This window comes from Meriones unguiculatus, chromosome 4 (assembly GCF_030254825.1).
Source record: "Meriones unguiculatus strain TT.TT164.6M chromosome 4, Bangor_MerUng_6.1, whole genome shotgun sequence".
Lineage (NCBI taxonomy): Eukaryota > Metazoa > Chordata > Mammalia > Rodentia > Muridae > Meriones > Meriones unguiculatus.
In genome coordinates, this window is record NC_083352.1 from 132,493,760 (window position 1) to 132,509,081 (window position 15,322).

General features: G+C 45.7%; 1 protein-coding gene across 1 annotated transcript in view; it reads right to left on the minus strand.

The window, feature by feature from the left end:
* Window positions 1–472: 472 nt before the first annotated feature.
* Slc24a3 (solute carrier family 24 member 3) overlaps window positions 473–15,322 on the minus strand; it is a 475,313-nt gene continuing 460,463 nt past the window's right edge. Inside the window, exons 16-17 of the mRNA XM_021644597.2 lie at window positions 6,563–6,628; window positions 473–2,376 (exon numbers count right to left, since the gene is read on the minus strand). Of these exons, the coding sequence (XP_021500272.2) occupies window positions 2,230–2,376; window positions 6,563–6,628 (213 nt within the window). The 3' untranslated portion in view covers window positions 473–2,229. The remainder of the gene's footprint in view (window positions 2,377–6,562; window positions 6,629–15,322) is intronic.

Here is a 15,322-nt window from a genome sequence, read left to right on the forward strand (position 1 = left end):
TTTTTGAGACAGAGTCTCTCTGTGTAGGCCTTGAGTTGCGATCATCCTGCCTCAGTTTCCTAAAAGCTGGGATTCAAAAAGGTCTTAATTTTCATGATGGAAACCTTCTAACATCAGGACGGAGGACTTGGGCCCTGCCAATCAACATCGGGACTCTGACAACCTTCCTTTTGTACCCATCAGAAAGAAGGGATTCCTAACACAAGGTCACATGCACTCTACCACGGGCAGAATTCTGAATTCCGAGACATGACACAGCTCAAGATCCCTTCAGAGTTTAGACAGGACCCATTATTTGCTAGTTCATACCTGTTACTTGCTAGACATACCAGTCTTCCAGCTGAGTCCAGCCAGAAGAAATTGAATCTACACATGTGGCTCCAGAGAGGCTGCCGTCATTCGCCTGCCCTACGCTCTCCCTGCTGTAAAATACCGCCAGTCCGCTGCAGAAAGCAATACGCCGGGCTTGAGGGAGGATACAGAACAGAGAAGTTTATTTTACACCATCCGTCCAAGAAAACAATCGCCATAAACCAGTGCAAAATGTGCAACCTAATCAATAAATGTGTCTTAGCTCTGAGAGCCCAAATTAACGAATTCCTCTCCTGGTCCTTGGTTGATGCTGCCCCTCGGCTTGTACCTCCGACAGAAACATTCAACCAATCTGTAGCAGGTTATTTTTTACAATTCAAACCAGGATGTGTACAAGGGGCTGGGAAAACCATACCGAATGGATGATACGTGATCAGTGCTTAACGTAAATACGAGGGCAGCACGGCGGGCAAGAATCCACAGTTTCAATAAATACAAGTGTAACAAGCATGGGTGTATCTCAACTTGGTGGAAATATTCTGCATAATATTCAGCCTCATAGAAAATCTAGCAGGGTGGTTGAGCAGTGATTGGCGAAATGTTCACAATAACTTGTGCCCTTGAGCCGGTCTGAAGTCAGCACATTCTGTGGTTTCCAAGGCATCAGTTCTCTGCTTTCTCCCTGCCTGGCCGTCCCTCTGGGAGGGGAGGGGTTAAACTGGCTAGGTTGTTGGTAGCATCCTTCAAGAAAGGACGTTTGCTCAAGAGCCAGCTGTCGGGGTCCAGTGTACTCGACACCAAGTGGCAAATTGGGACTTCATTGACGACATCTGTGCAAAATGTGCTTCTCTCCATTTTCCAAGAAACCAGTGTCTGCAACTTCTGTCCAGAGCACAGTGGTAGCCTCTGGGATCACTCCCTGTCACCACAAATGCCAAGCAACAAGAGCACATTTCAAGGACTCACACGCTGGGTAAGTTTCTGTTGTCGACTGCCTGGTGCCTTACAGATGGACAGTTAGCCAGGGCCTCCCTGTCAAAGGTCTCAGGCAGGCTAGAACTATTGCTTGAAAAACTAGAAAGAACCTAGTGAGAAAGAGATGGTCATATGAACATGTGTGAAGCAGGTTTCTTCTAACCCGTTACCCCCCCAGGTGATGCCTTCAGGACTTTAGTGAGGTGTCCGTGGGCAGAAAAATGTCCTGTCATGCATTTTTTCCTGGTGGTCTTGCTCAGTGGTATCCCAACTAATTGTAAAACTCCCAACATGCCTGGGGTTCATTCATCCCCAGGAGATAGTACAATCTGTGGATCATCTATTAAGCCAGAGCCCAGGGAGAGAAGACACAAGGGGATTCCTCTGTCTCTGAAAGAAAAGCAACAAAACCAAGAGCTCTCTCAAGTAAAACAATTCCCCAAACCCAGTAACCTAAGAATCACCCCCAAACAGAACAATCCCAACACTTCCTGCCATCAGCGGACCCGCTCCTGTTTCCTCAAAGTCTCTGGTCATAAATTAGGGTATCTTCTGTGAAATAACTTAAAAAAGGAGGAGGGATTGGAGTAAGTTGTGCCTGGCTTGGGCCAGTTAGCAGCCAGTTTTGTTCTAGAATCTCAGTCACTGTTTAAAAATGGAGCTTGAAAATTCATGTGGATGTTGGACATCTTCACATGGAAGAGGAGACAGGAAGGGGTGGGCAGGTGAGAGGGGCTGGTGGGAGGTAGGACCAAGGGACTTGGGGAGCAAAGGATGTGGCAGGGAGAGCCTAGGCCACCAGGACAGGAGCGGAGGCCTGTGGACAGCACGGGAGAGACGGACGCAGCGGCCCTTGAAGGGGCCACATGACTCGGGTGCGGCCGGGTCTCGTATTGCACAGAAAAGAAGGACGTGGGCCTCAGCAGCTGGCCTGGCCAATCATTAGTCCCCACACATGGGCAAGTTCACAAAGGTGAACACGTTGAACTCCGTCATGATGGAGAAGCAGAGGAACACGCCGTACAGGAAGAGGCACCCACACCCCAGCTTCTTGTCCAGCTGCCATTTGTTCAGGTGAACACCAAACACCTGTAACATAGATAACAGGTCAGAGGGTGCAGGGAGGGTGGCATGGGGCAGGGCTGTTGAGGGCTGGGCTGAGCCTGCAACAGCCTTGGAAAATAGGAACATTACAGTCAAAAGAGAGGAAGCCAGAACCTGCAGGCAGTGGCCAGTCAGCAAATAAAAATAACGGGTCCAAGGTTCACCCCTGGGCTCCAGCCCCATAGTCTTCTGCATGTGGTTCTTGAGATCAGTCTCTTTTATCTCTTCTAACCCCCAAGGAAACCTTCTATATCCTCACCTAGGCAATTTTCATGTGGATAGAGGTGAGGAGGCTTTCCTCAGATTGCTGCTTCTATAATTATTTTGCTCCTCCCAAAAAACCAAGAGTAAATTCTCTTATTTCCCAACTGAACTGGTTGCTGCCAATCCTGCTACCCTGGCTAGCCCTCCCCACCTCATCCCCCTTCTCCCTAGTTTTCTGTCCTGGCTCATCCTTGGAGTCTGCTACTGTACTGACACTGTCTTCTTGTTCTTTTAAGTTCTTGCATTCTGCACCAGTCACCTACTGCTGCCGAGTTTCCTGCTGAGCCTGTCAGCCACATGTGGCTACCTATATTTACACTAAGATGAGGTGAGGTACAAAATGCACCTTCTTGGTTGCATTGGCTTCCTCAGGTTTGTGCTGCATGTGTGGGATACATACATCCTGCAGGGGACGCGCAGCTGTTTCATTTGGGAAAGTTCTGGAGGGACAGTGTTGCAGCCTTGACCTTGTTACTATCAATAGCGGAAACACCTAAATACCCTGGTGTCAACATGCCTATATTCCTTCCCTTCCATCTTATTTTCAAGGCTACCCAGCTTCCACAATTCTACAGACCCCCAGGGTCTAAAATTTTTGAACACTGTCTGTGTGGTGGTTTGAATGAAAATGGCCACCAAAGGCTCAGATATTTGAATACTTGGGTCCCCAGTTGGTGGGACTGTTTGGGAAGGATTAGGAGACATGACCTTGTTGGGAGAAGTATGTCTCTGGGGGTGAGTTTGGGGTTTTAAATGCCTGTACCACCCCCAGCGTCGGTCTCTCTTTCTGCTTCATGCTTGTGAATCAGATGAGAGCTCTCAGCTACTGCTCCAGCACCTGCCTGCCTGCCTGCCACCATGTTCCCCACAATGACGGTCATGTATGTACTTTATCCATGTGGAACAGTGAGTCACCACTTAAATGCTTTCTTTTATAAGTTGCTTTGGTCAGAGTGTTTGGTCATAGCAACAGAAAAGTAACTAAGACAACCAGAGTCCCATGAGCTTTATCCATCTTGTCTCTCTCCTTCCTTCCTGACTCTCATTTCATTCATGTTATGGCAAAAGTCTCTGGTTTCTCTTTCACTTGCTGTCCTTGCTTGGCTAATGCAGGATCCTTCAATTCAAGTCATGCCTCCATTTGTTCATGCTGGACACACACAGCTTACCACCAGTGCTGGAGAACAATGCCCAGCCACACTGATACAACTCCCTGACCTTAGGTCGGTTGTTAATGTGTTAAACTATCACCCTGGCCTCCCTGGGTCCCTGCGTAGCCTTCCTCAGATGGCTATAATCCCATCTCTACCTTCACTCACTCCCATTTCACAGGGCTGTCATCACCATCTACCGGACAAGCTTCTCTCCTTCTATCCCCATTCACAGCCAATTCCACATGTACACTAGATCCCATCTCTCTTAGTGCTTAAAGCTGCATTCTTGGCAGTTTTCTTCTTTTTCTTATTTTGCTATGTTCCCTTCTCTACCCCTGGATTATTTCAATTTAATTAATTCATTGTACCTTTTACTGTAAAAGCAATACTTATCAAATTTTTCCATTTCTCACCATCCTAAAAAATTATCTTACAGATAATTTGAAAGAGTTACAAAGACAAGGTATCTCTTAACCTCTCATTTCATTCTTCTTAGCTTATCCTGCTTAACAATCCACTCTTATCAACTACCAAGGAAAAGCACTATTTCTAACTTTAATGGCCAATATTTGTCTTGCTTGGAACAGCTGATCACTCTTTCTATCCTGAACCATCATGTTTACTTGGCTTCCAAGATGCCACATCCTACTGTTTCCTTTCATATTCAACTACTATCTTTTCTATCTTCCTTTATTTTCTTTCCAGATAGGGACACATTATGTCACCCAGGCTGGCCTTAAACACTTGATCCTTCTGCCTCAGTTTCCAAAATGCCTTATGTGCCACCCCTCCCCCAACCCTTCTCTGTTTCTTTAGGTATTTTATTGTCATTAACTTGATCTGCAAGTGTCTGAGCCTTCTGTGACTCCAATCATGGGTCTCTTGTGTTTTCTGGCTACATTCGCTGTCTTGAGAAATCACATCAAACAGCAGAGCATCTAACTATATCTACACCAAATGTCCCTATCTAGGACATGCTTGTTAAATTTAGACTCTTATCTCCACTACCTTTCTAACTCTTTCTTCTTGGAGGTCTAACAAACATTTCAAATGTAAGATGTTTGAATTTTTCATCCTTTCTAAAACTACTTTGTTTTTCATCAACTCCATTTTGGTAGCTGAACGAGTGGTTAGCCCAGCCTCCTATAGTCTTGCACAACCACAGAATATCCTAAGGAGACATATAAAACCTACAAGCATGCACTGTGTTGGGCCTGGCCCGTTCTACAGTTCACTTGTATAAACATGACTCATTTAACTTCTCAAGGCATTATCCTTCCTCTATATAATGGAGTTGTAATAGTGACTCTAGGGAGAGCTCCAATGGGAAAATATGCAAAGGAGTGAGAGTGTGTGGCTATTAAAAGCATCATAATTCGACTAGACCTACTGGTGTGGGCTTATAATCCCAGCTACTTTGGAGGCCAAGGCAAGAGGATCACAAGTTGGATCTGTGCAACTTACTATATGGCTCCACTTTGAAATACGAAATAAAAAGAGAGAAGGAGATACAGTTCAGTGATAGCCCTTGCCCTGCATGTGCAAGGCTCTGGGCTCAGTGTGAAAAAAAAAAGTGTCATAGCTCCAAGTCACACCAGATATGAGGAACCCTTTAATCATGAAAGGCTCAGTTATGTAAATGCACACTTTTGTGTAAGTCAGTATTTGCTTAGGTAAAACCTTGACATTAGACCCATATTTTAAATTACTGCTCATCCTTCTTGCCTGACCTTTCTTGGTATATGTATGTTAAAAACACACCAGGTGAGGTTCAGTGACTATTTGCTTGGAGCACTGAGGGAAAAATACATTATTTTCAATACTTACTAAGGTGAAAATTCAACAGCATCGTTGTATGCTAATGAATACTCAAGTAGAAATTTATTCCTACCAAACAGAAAGTCTAGCTGAGAATATTGAACTATGCAGATGGATGTACTGACCAGATGGCGACTGAAGTGGCATTAGATGTGCCTTCGCAATAAAATACATTCTTAGTCTCTGAATATTGAATACTGTTCAAAGACCGATTATTATGGGGATGTTTTTCAATCTAGAAAATCGATAAAATGGAATCTACCCTTTGGTAGTAATCTAATACAAAAGAAGGAACACCTTTGCAGTGTGTGTGTGTGTGTGTGTGTGTGTGTGTGTGTGTGTGTGTGTACCTGCTAGTCTGAGCATGTGTAGAAGTGGGAGGTTGACGTTTGGATGTCTTCCTGGGTTACTTTTCTACCTTATTTTTTGAGACAAGGTCGCACTGAACCTGGAGCTCACTGTTTTTTGGCTAAGCTGACCAGTCAGGGAGGCCCTCAGAACTGCCTGTCTATGTCTCACAGGGCAAGGGTTACATGGCATATGTTGCCATGCCTGGCTTTTATGTAAATTCTGGAAAATTTGAACTCAGGTCCACATGCTTACACAAAGCAGTTTGCCCACTCAGTCATTTTTCCCCAGCCTGACTCTTGGCTGTTTATTGTCTAGGGTATTCTAGGCAAGTGCCCTACCTTGGAGCTTTATGTAGGCACTCCAAACTATTTTAGGGTTGACATGAGACAGGACCATGCTTCTTTTAGGAAGAGAGGAGGAATTCCAGTGGGATACAGGATCCCCTTTTAGGAGAAACAGCCAGGATATGGCACATCTGGATGTCTGTTCCATTTAATGGAAGCAACACCCATCTGCTCTCCGAAGTAAGGAAGGGGAGGGGCTGAACATGAACACCTAAGAGTGGAAAGGAGCTACAGACCTACCGTGACAAAGACAGAGGCCAGGAGCAAGCCCACGGAGTAGATGAGCCCTCTGCTGTTCAGCCGAATCTATAAGGGAAAGATTAAACAAGATTAGGCTTCTGAATCGGGCACCCACTCAGAGCAGGTCATTCCAGCAAGAATGAGGATCAGTGCCTCCAAAGCTCTCCTCTAGAACCGAAGAAGACAGCAGTGCTGCAGCTGTGTCCTGTTTTGGGAATATGCTCTTTCCCAGACACACATAGTTGTCCTTGTCAGCTCCCAGCCCGATTCTGTCCTTACTGCAAAGGCAGGTCCCCAGGCATCCCAGCCCACAAACACTCAGACTCTCCATCATGCTGGGATTCTTGTCAACAACACTGTTCTGTTGACCTCTGTTGACAATTAGTTTTCTCAAACTCATGAGAGTGATGGGAAAATTTGGATAAGGTCTATATTTCATTTTTTACATAAAGTTTGTTTGAGAGAGATGCCAAGCTACTTGATTTACAACTAGGTTGAGAGTGTAACTGGATCTGGCTGTCAGGGGCTGGACTTCCACTTGAAAGAGAATGTTTTTCCTTCTCCACAGTTCCTCTCATGCATCTCCTACTTGACAGATTTGAAGCCAAAGCCAACTGAGATTCTACCAAGTGTACACTTCAGTGGTAAACCTTGCGATGAACTCATCTCTTCCCTCGGTATCTTAGCCAGGGTTTCTATTGCTGTGAAGAGACACCATGACCACAGCAACACGATAAAGTAATCTGGCTTGCAGTTTCAGGGGTTTAGTTCATTATTGTCAAAAGGAGAGGTGTTGCAGCATGCAGGCAGACTTGGTGCTGGATAAGGAGCTGAGAGTTCTACATCTTGATCTAAAGGCAGAAGAAGCTACGACCAAGCTTGACCACACGAGACCTCAAAGCCCACCTCCACAGTGACACACTTCCTCCAAAAAGGCCACCCTTCCTAACAGTGCCATCCCCTGTGGTTTAAGCATCCAAGCACATGTCTATGGAGGCCATTCCGCTTCAGAGCATCATGCTTGAAGTCCAAAGAGATCACGGTGGTTCTGCATCTTAACTGAAGAGAACCAAGGATGAAGAATTTATAAACCGCCCCCAACACAATCACCACCCATAATACCATCAGCACCTGTATCAAAAGAAACTACCCTCCAGTTCAGTCACAGAAGAGACCCCCAGAAGAGCTGGGCTGGTTCCAAAGCTCTGGGCCTAAGAACTATGTGTGAATGGAGCCTATGCCCTTTCATTCGCTACCAGCACTGGTTTCCATGAAGGACTTCTAGATAAGACTCCTTGTGTCTGGGTTAAGACAGACCGTCCATTCTTGGAGGCCCTGTAATGAGTACTGCTACCAAGTTCAAGCCATTTAGAACAATATAGTTTCAAAGTCGCTTCTTCTGTCCCATTGTATCACTCACTACACTATGTACAAAGACAATGTCCATGTGCTTTTGTCCTTACTTCATGGGAAGAAGTAGATGTGTGGATTCAAGTCTGGGGACTCTAGTTCCACCTCCATTCAACTTCCATCCCATCCCCAGACAGTACTCACACATGGTCCTGCAAGGAAGGAAAACCCATGTGTTTCTGAAAAGAGGAAAGAAGACTGGTTGATTTCTCTATTGCTTCCCTTCTCTTTCCCTTGTTTTCCTTCTTGAGATAGCAGTTCTGCTACGTGGTCCAGGCCGGCTTCAGACTCGCAACCCTCTTGCCTCAGTCTGCCAAGTGCTGGGATTATAGGCGTGCGCCACCACGCCTTTATTGTCAACTGTCCTCTAAGAATAGGGGGGTCTGGGGCCTCCTGACAAGGTTCAAGCTTCCTGTTGCCCTCATCTCAATATTTCCCACTGAGATGTGTGTATGGGAACAGATGTGGGTCTCTCTAGGTGGGTGTGTCAGCTTGTCTTTTACCAGATACTCTAAATAGCCAATCCTTTCTGGAGAGACCTAGAGCATAACCCGCCTCCCTAAGCAACGTCTGTCAGGGAAGGAATTGGCTGGACTGTGGAAGGAGGGCTGTGATCAAGAGGTCAAAAAGGGACTGCTGTAAACGTGGCCCAGAAAGTATCCACCGAAAACAGAAAGAAACACAACAACAGATGGCAAAGCCAATCAAAATCAGACACACCCTAACATAACAGAGAGGCTTTGTTTGCACATCAAGAATTACAAGTCTGGAGAGGGGAGCTGAATGTGGTGACTCACCCTAACTACCCAGAACCAAACAGGCCAATCACAACTGTCCTCATTTGTGGGACTGGAATTACATGCCAGGAAACTGCAGGCGGAGCAGCTTATTCTAACCAATTGAGGACTTGCAAAAGAGAGGCTCCCCACAACCCCAGCCATCTACAGGCAGTTCTGTAACTGCCATGCTGGTTGCTCTCTTTGCAAAATACTAAATTAATGTGTTTTCTGTCTATTCTGGCAAAGTGTTGAGTTCTTTTATCAATCCATTAAACGCCCTACTACAGTGGCCATCTCTATGAGTTCTATATCTGCTGGTCCCTGGCTGGGAAACAGTGATCAACCACCAAATGGCTTCTTGACAATGCTGAGGGATCAGGATGTAACTGACAAGAAGGCTGTAGGTTAATGTTATAAATTCAGAACAGAAAAATGGAGGGTGTGCCCCATCTCAGGCTGGCTGGTGACCTGTCTGTACTCTCAATTTAGTGTGCTCAGACTTTCCCTCTCTCATCAGCAGGTTGGTATAGAGAGGTCAGAACTGAGGGCTAAGTTGCAAAGGTATCATAATGGTAAGGACTCTTCTGCTGGATGAGGCATCACCTGCCTGTAATACCAGCACTCAGGAGGACTGTGAGTTTGGATCCAGCCTTGGCTACATAGTGAGACCATCTTAAGAAGAAAAAAGATTCTCCAAACAAATGACCTACACTGACTCTGTGATGGTCTCCCCTCCCTGCCCTGTACAGTGCTGGGGACAGGAGTCCTAACAGTGCCACACTGGTCATCAGAGGGAAGAATTGTCTTTGAGGAGGTCTTTAGCTGCACAGTGTTGTGCATAAGCATTAACAAATTGCAAGTAAACACTCAGAAATCCATTGAGATCTTACTTTCCAACACAACATGCATTTTTAAAATGGGGGCCAAGTGTTCCCAGCCCTGCTTTCTCTAAGGTCAAATCTCTAATAAGAACTGAGTGATTTCTTATCCTTAGCTAAGGACCAGGAGTACAAAGATTTTGTAGAGCTAACCACTTTCAAAAGGAACCATGCTGTACTCAAGTTTTTGAACTTCATTCTTACATTCACACAGAACCTCAAGAAATACTATTGCCAAAACACTAAATTTGATTCCTAAGATGAACGATGATGGAGTCTTCTATGGGGTTTCTCCTTCCTCCATTTTTTTCTTTTAAATCTTCTTTTGGCAGTGGAGTCCTGTTCGCACCTAGGGGTGCTTTCATTTTCCCTAGTTAGAGAACTGAGCTCTCACAGCTTATTTGCAATGACCCCCCTGACTCACCATGCAAACATCTGGGCAGTCAGTAGTTAGGACTCCTCTGCTTGGCTCTCGGCCTAACTACTCCGAAGGCTGCAGGTGGATTGGGGCATGGCTTCATGAACGTGATTGTGGCCCAAGTCTGGCCCTGTCACCAGTTTTTGTACACAAAGTTATGTTTTGACTGAGAGTGACCCACAGAACCTAAAACGCTTGCTGCCACTGGTCCTTCACAGAAAATGTCAGCCAGCTACTTTTTCTATTTTAAATTCCGACTTGGTGACTCACTTGCTTTGCATAGACCAGTCACCTGACTTTTTTAAAACTTCAGTTTTCTGTTGCACAATAGTGGGGATAAGGTAGCTTCTACTGTAAGCATGCTCAAGCGGGTAGAGCTCATCCATACTAAAGCTTTTGAACTGAGCCTAGAACGCAACACATTCTTAACCTTGGTGGGTCATCTGGTCCTAGTCATTACAAGCTGCATCTCTGGCTTCTCCCAGGAACTCATCATCTATACCTCCCAATCCAATATCCTACGACAGTACAGAAAGCAGGGGAGCTTTCTGTATCTCATTTTACCATCCATAGACAGGTGTTTGATATGGAACCAATGAATGAATAACGAATGGTCATGAGGTATGTCACATGAGGACTCTAAGAAGGCCCTTTTCAGTGGGGCAATTCGGATTGGTCAGAGAGAAGTTGGCAGCAGGGAGACCACAGGTAGTACTCCCTAAGGAATTTTCTAGAAGCAATCTGACCTCTGTCCAATTCTCCCTGTCCCCACTCTTTTCAAAATATGTAGCTTTTTGTCAAAACCCAACACCTTATACAAAAGTTTTCAAGCATCCAGATACTTTCAAGGAGTCATACTATTATTTTCAGTGACATTTAGAACAAGCTACAGACACCAGTACATCTCATCACTAAACATCCTGTCCACACCTCACTAAGCATGTTCAGTGTTAGCTCATGGTCTCTTCTTTTTACATGAAAATTCCATCCAGTAAATATGTAAGAGCACTATTGCACCATTAATGGGCCCTGAGAAATGTGTCTATCTCTGTAATGCAAACCTCCTCATGACCCTGAGTACTTTGAGTGCCACAGAGTAGGTTCTTGTTGCCAGAGATCCTCAGTGACCTCATCGGTTTCAGCCATTTCAGAGCCTCATACGGATAGAAACCTGAGGCTTGTAGTCTTTTTACACAAACAACCTTTACACTAAAAAGGGGTTCATTTTACTTTGGTGTATATTGGTGTTTTGCCTGCATGGATGTGTGTGCACCATGTGTGTGCCCATGGAGGTCAGAGGAAGACATCAGAGCTCCTGGAACTGGAGTGATGGATGGTTGTGAGGCACCATGTAGGCACTGGGGACTGAAGTTGGATCCTCTGCAAGAGCAGCACCTACTCCGAACTACTCCAGCCCTACACAAACGCTCTTCCATTTAGTGTAATTTTTAAAGATCCTTCCATGGTTTCCATTGGTCAATATGGTCAGTAGGTCATTTACTTTTAGGCAGCAATAGTGTAAATATACCATGGTTTCATTATTGTCCTGTCAATGGACAACGATCAAGTTTTGAACCACTAGTGTGTATTTCCTTCATAACTACAAAACAGCGTGCAAAGACCTTCCTCACCATCATATTTCCTAGCTTTGCTCCCTGCAGCTGGGCACCTGAAACTTCCCCAAGTAGTACATTTCACCTCTCTCATTTTAGGAGAGTTCTATACCACGTGAGACCTTCAGCCCGGATACGTGGTATATTCACCCCTTTCCACTCCGCCTGCCCTGCCCTAAATCCACTTGGTTCCTCTATCTGGTGCTGATCTCCATAGGTAAGGGACATCTTTCCCCCTCAACTCTGGGGGCAGATGGCTGGACTTCAGCTATTTCTTTATTCCAGAACTCCATTCCCCATCATCTGTCCGTGATACCAAATGTGCCTGTAGGGGCGTGTGCACACGCATGCCGAATGGTGGAAGGATGACAGCAAGGGACAAGAGCAGACACTTCATTAGAGAAAAAGGCCAAAGGTGAGGGTGGCTCTCGGCTTCTTTTTATAACGGATGCTGATATGATAAACAGATTTTTCCCTATGTGTATGTGTTTATATGAACATAATTGTTATCTATATGTGTAGGTGCCTGCGTGCGTGTGTGTGTGTGTGTGTGTGTGTGTGTGTGTGTGTGTGTAGGCCAAAAGAAGGCACTGGATTCCTTAGAGCTGGAGTTACAGGCATCAGCAGGCTCCTGGCTTGTTCCACAGGCGCTGGGACCTGAACTCCAGTGCTCATGATTCCACAGCAGCACTCTGAACTGCCAATCCATCTCCCCAGCTTTCCAGTTAAGTGATAACTGACATACAATAAGACACACAGATCTTAAGGATATGTACTGCCAGATGAGTTCTGAAAAACATATGTAATTCATGAAGCCTACCTGTTTTCTCTTACATGCAGATTTTATATTTTATATCACATATGAATTACACATGTAAATATTAATGATACATTATTATGAATTTTTTTATGTATGACATGAAAATAGAGATTGACTATCTGAGAAGTGGAAAAGGAGTAGCAGGCATGTGGAGGTGAAAAAAAGAGGGTTTAGTTGGGGACGAATGTTCAAACTGACACATGTGAGTGAAATGTCCCTATGAAACTCACTCACCAGTACATAAAATCAATGCATATTCATATATCTGTCTGTCTGTGTACCTGTTTGTCTATCACCTGTCTCACTTCCATCACCCAGGTAACCTAGGTAGCCATCTGTGGGGGCCACAAAAATAGCCTCTGGAGGTCTGCCTGCCAGACAAAAGCATCAAACTCTTGTCATTTCTGCATTAGCTTCGGGAAAAGCCTGTGGGTTTCAACTCTGCACAAAGCTAGGGTCAGTCACTCCCCTGGCCTCTGCCTCACAGAAGCAAGGCACAGCAAGTTCAAATGCAGAGTGTTTTCGTGGCATTGATGATCTGAGATCGTGTGAGGCCCATTTCAGATCGTCCAGTCCTGAAGTTTAGTGTTGTTTTCATTTCTTGACTTCAGGAACACTCGTTTTCCTTTGCCGATTCCTTTTTTGGCAAGTTGTGAGAGAGGAAACTGAGCTCTGCTGGTTCCAAAGCCAACAGGAGCACAGCCCACAGCACATGTGTATTTCTAGTATGGATGCACACAGAGACTCATTCATACCAAGTCTCATGCATTTAGGTTTCCCACAAAACAGTTCCTGGAGCTTTACTGCAATCTGGAATCCAAGAAGCTGAGTCTACAAAGATTCCACACCCCCTCTCCCACGTCCCAACAGGGGCTAGGACACCCTGCTAATCTGAAGCCAGCTCCACCTAACCCATGAATTCTACTGGACAAATAGCAAAGCCTCTGTTTTCTGCTAAGTTCATTAGTTTTGGGAACACATGGTACACAGCGTCACTCCCAACCCCCACTCCTTCCTTGTTTTCTGAGACAGGCGCTCACCACGTAGCTCAACTGGACTTGTAATTGTATATTCCTGCCTCAGCCTCCCCAGGGCTTTGGGCTTTCTTATTAGGCTGTTCTAACACTTGTTTGTGTATAGTTTTCGGGTGGATGTTACTAACCCTGGCTTCATAATGAACAATATCACGGGGTCAGAGTATCTTTCACTGAAGAACTTGTGAAAAAGAGAACAAGCCCCAGTGAAAAGACAAGTTAACGAGAGCGGGTGTTCTTACCTCTCCTGCTCTCCGCAGCGCACTCACAGACGCTGCTTCACTCTGCGGATCTCACTACAAGCCAAGTAGGGACTTTTATTTTTATGTGAAGATGAGACAACTTATCAGCTTACACACCTGGTGGGGGGGGGTCAAGTCTGCACTTGGACTTGGGCCTTAGACTCTAAATTTTAGATTTCCCTCAACCTGCCAGGCAAAAGGGAAAAGCCAGGGTCTTCCATGCTTCTGTAAGCAACCCCAGAGACGCAGTGGTTCATCAGGCTGGACTTTGGCGTAACCGTTACTTTGGTCTGTCATTGCTGCCACAGCTACAGTGAGCAGACATTTGTCCATGTCTCCCCAAAAAAGTTTTCTACAGTGCCCCTCTGTGGACATGTCCTTCTACTTGTCTGTACGATAACCGGGCTGTTAATACAGCTGCTGTTGGCTGCCTCCTCATCCGATCTCACTCTCCTACTCCCAGAGTGGACTTTCCTGGCCTTTCCTGACCAGCTCATCTGAATGTGGCCTCAGGATTGCATCATCTCTGGGACACTTAAACTAATGTGAAAATGAGACCTGAGAGCTTTCCATGCCAGCCTTTCCACCGCAGTAGGATAAAGATCCTTCCTTTCCCAAACATCACCGATGTTTTCTAACACAAAGCCTGGAATCCAAGAACCAAACGCATGGGATGGGTGGTGTTACCATAACTCCAGGGGCTCCGTCACAACAACTGTGACAAGTGTCATCCATTAAAATGCCACCACACCATCTCCAAGTTGTCTCTTCAGGTCATGTGAAAGTGTAGACTGTCCCTACATTTCTTTACCATTTTTCTGAGTTCTATGGTAGAAATACATCCACCCCAGCCAATTTCAAACTGCCAACAGGACACCCCTGCAGGTGGGTCGAAGAGCTGCAAGCTGCAGCTGCTCTCGTGCTCATGTGCATCAGCTGCAGCGCGCAGTGACGGTGAAGTTGGGTTAGGCATGTTTAAGAAAGGGAAGGCTGGTGCTAGCAAACAGAGCCAGGTTCCCGGCACTGGGCATTAGATTAGGAATACTTGCTGAGAGAGGTAGGAAGATGGCAGGTGAAGATGGCAGAAACTGAGGGATCAGTGATCCATCTCACACAGGCCCTCTCCTGGGAGACAGATGGAGCTCCTGCCCTCCACTGGAGAGCAAAGGGAAGATACATCAGAGATGTCAGCCCCTGCTCACCCAGAATTCTGGAGAGGGTGATGGCTGAGTGACAGCTGGCCTTGAGGGCTTGGGAAAGGCCTGAGGCACTGTTCTGACTCTGATGACTCACTTTCCTGCAGCTCCTTCCTTTCTGGTAGGAACTTTCCTTCCTCACCTTTCTTTGTCCTATGGTTTATTTTTTTACACATTACCAGGACATGGCTCTGGCTTTCTTCTCCATCCCCATTTATGTCCTCTAAAAGCCTCTAAAAGCCATTTCACTGCTGTTGACTTGCACGTATTCCCAGCCACAGAGGCTCCTCTGTGGAACTTCCCACATACTGTACACCGGTCCCCTGTTGACTTGACATTTCTGCCAGGACCACATCGAAACCCATCAAAC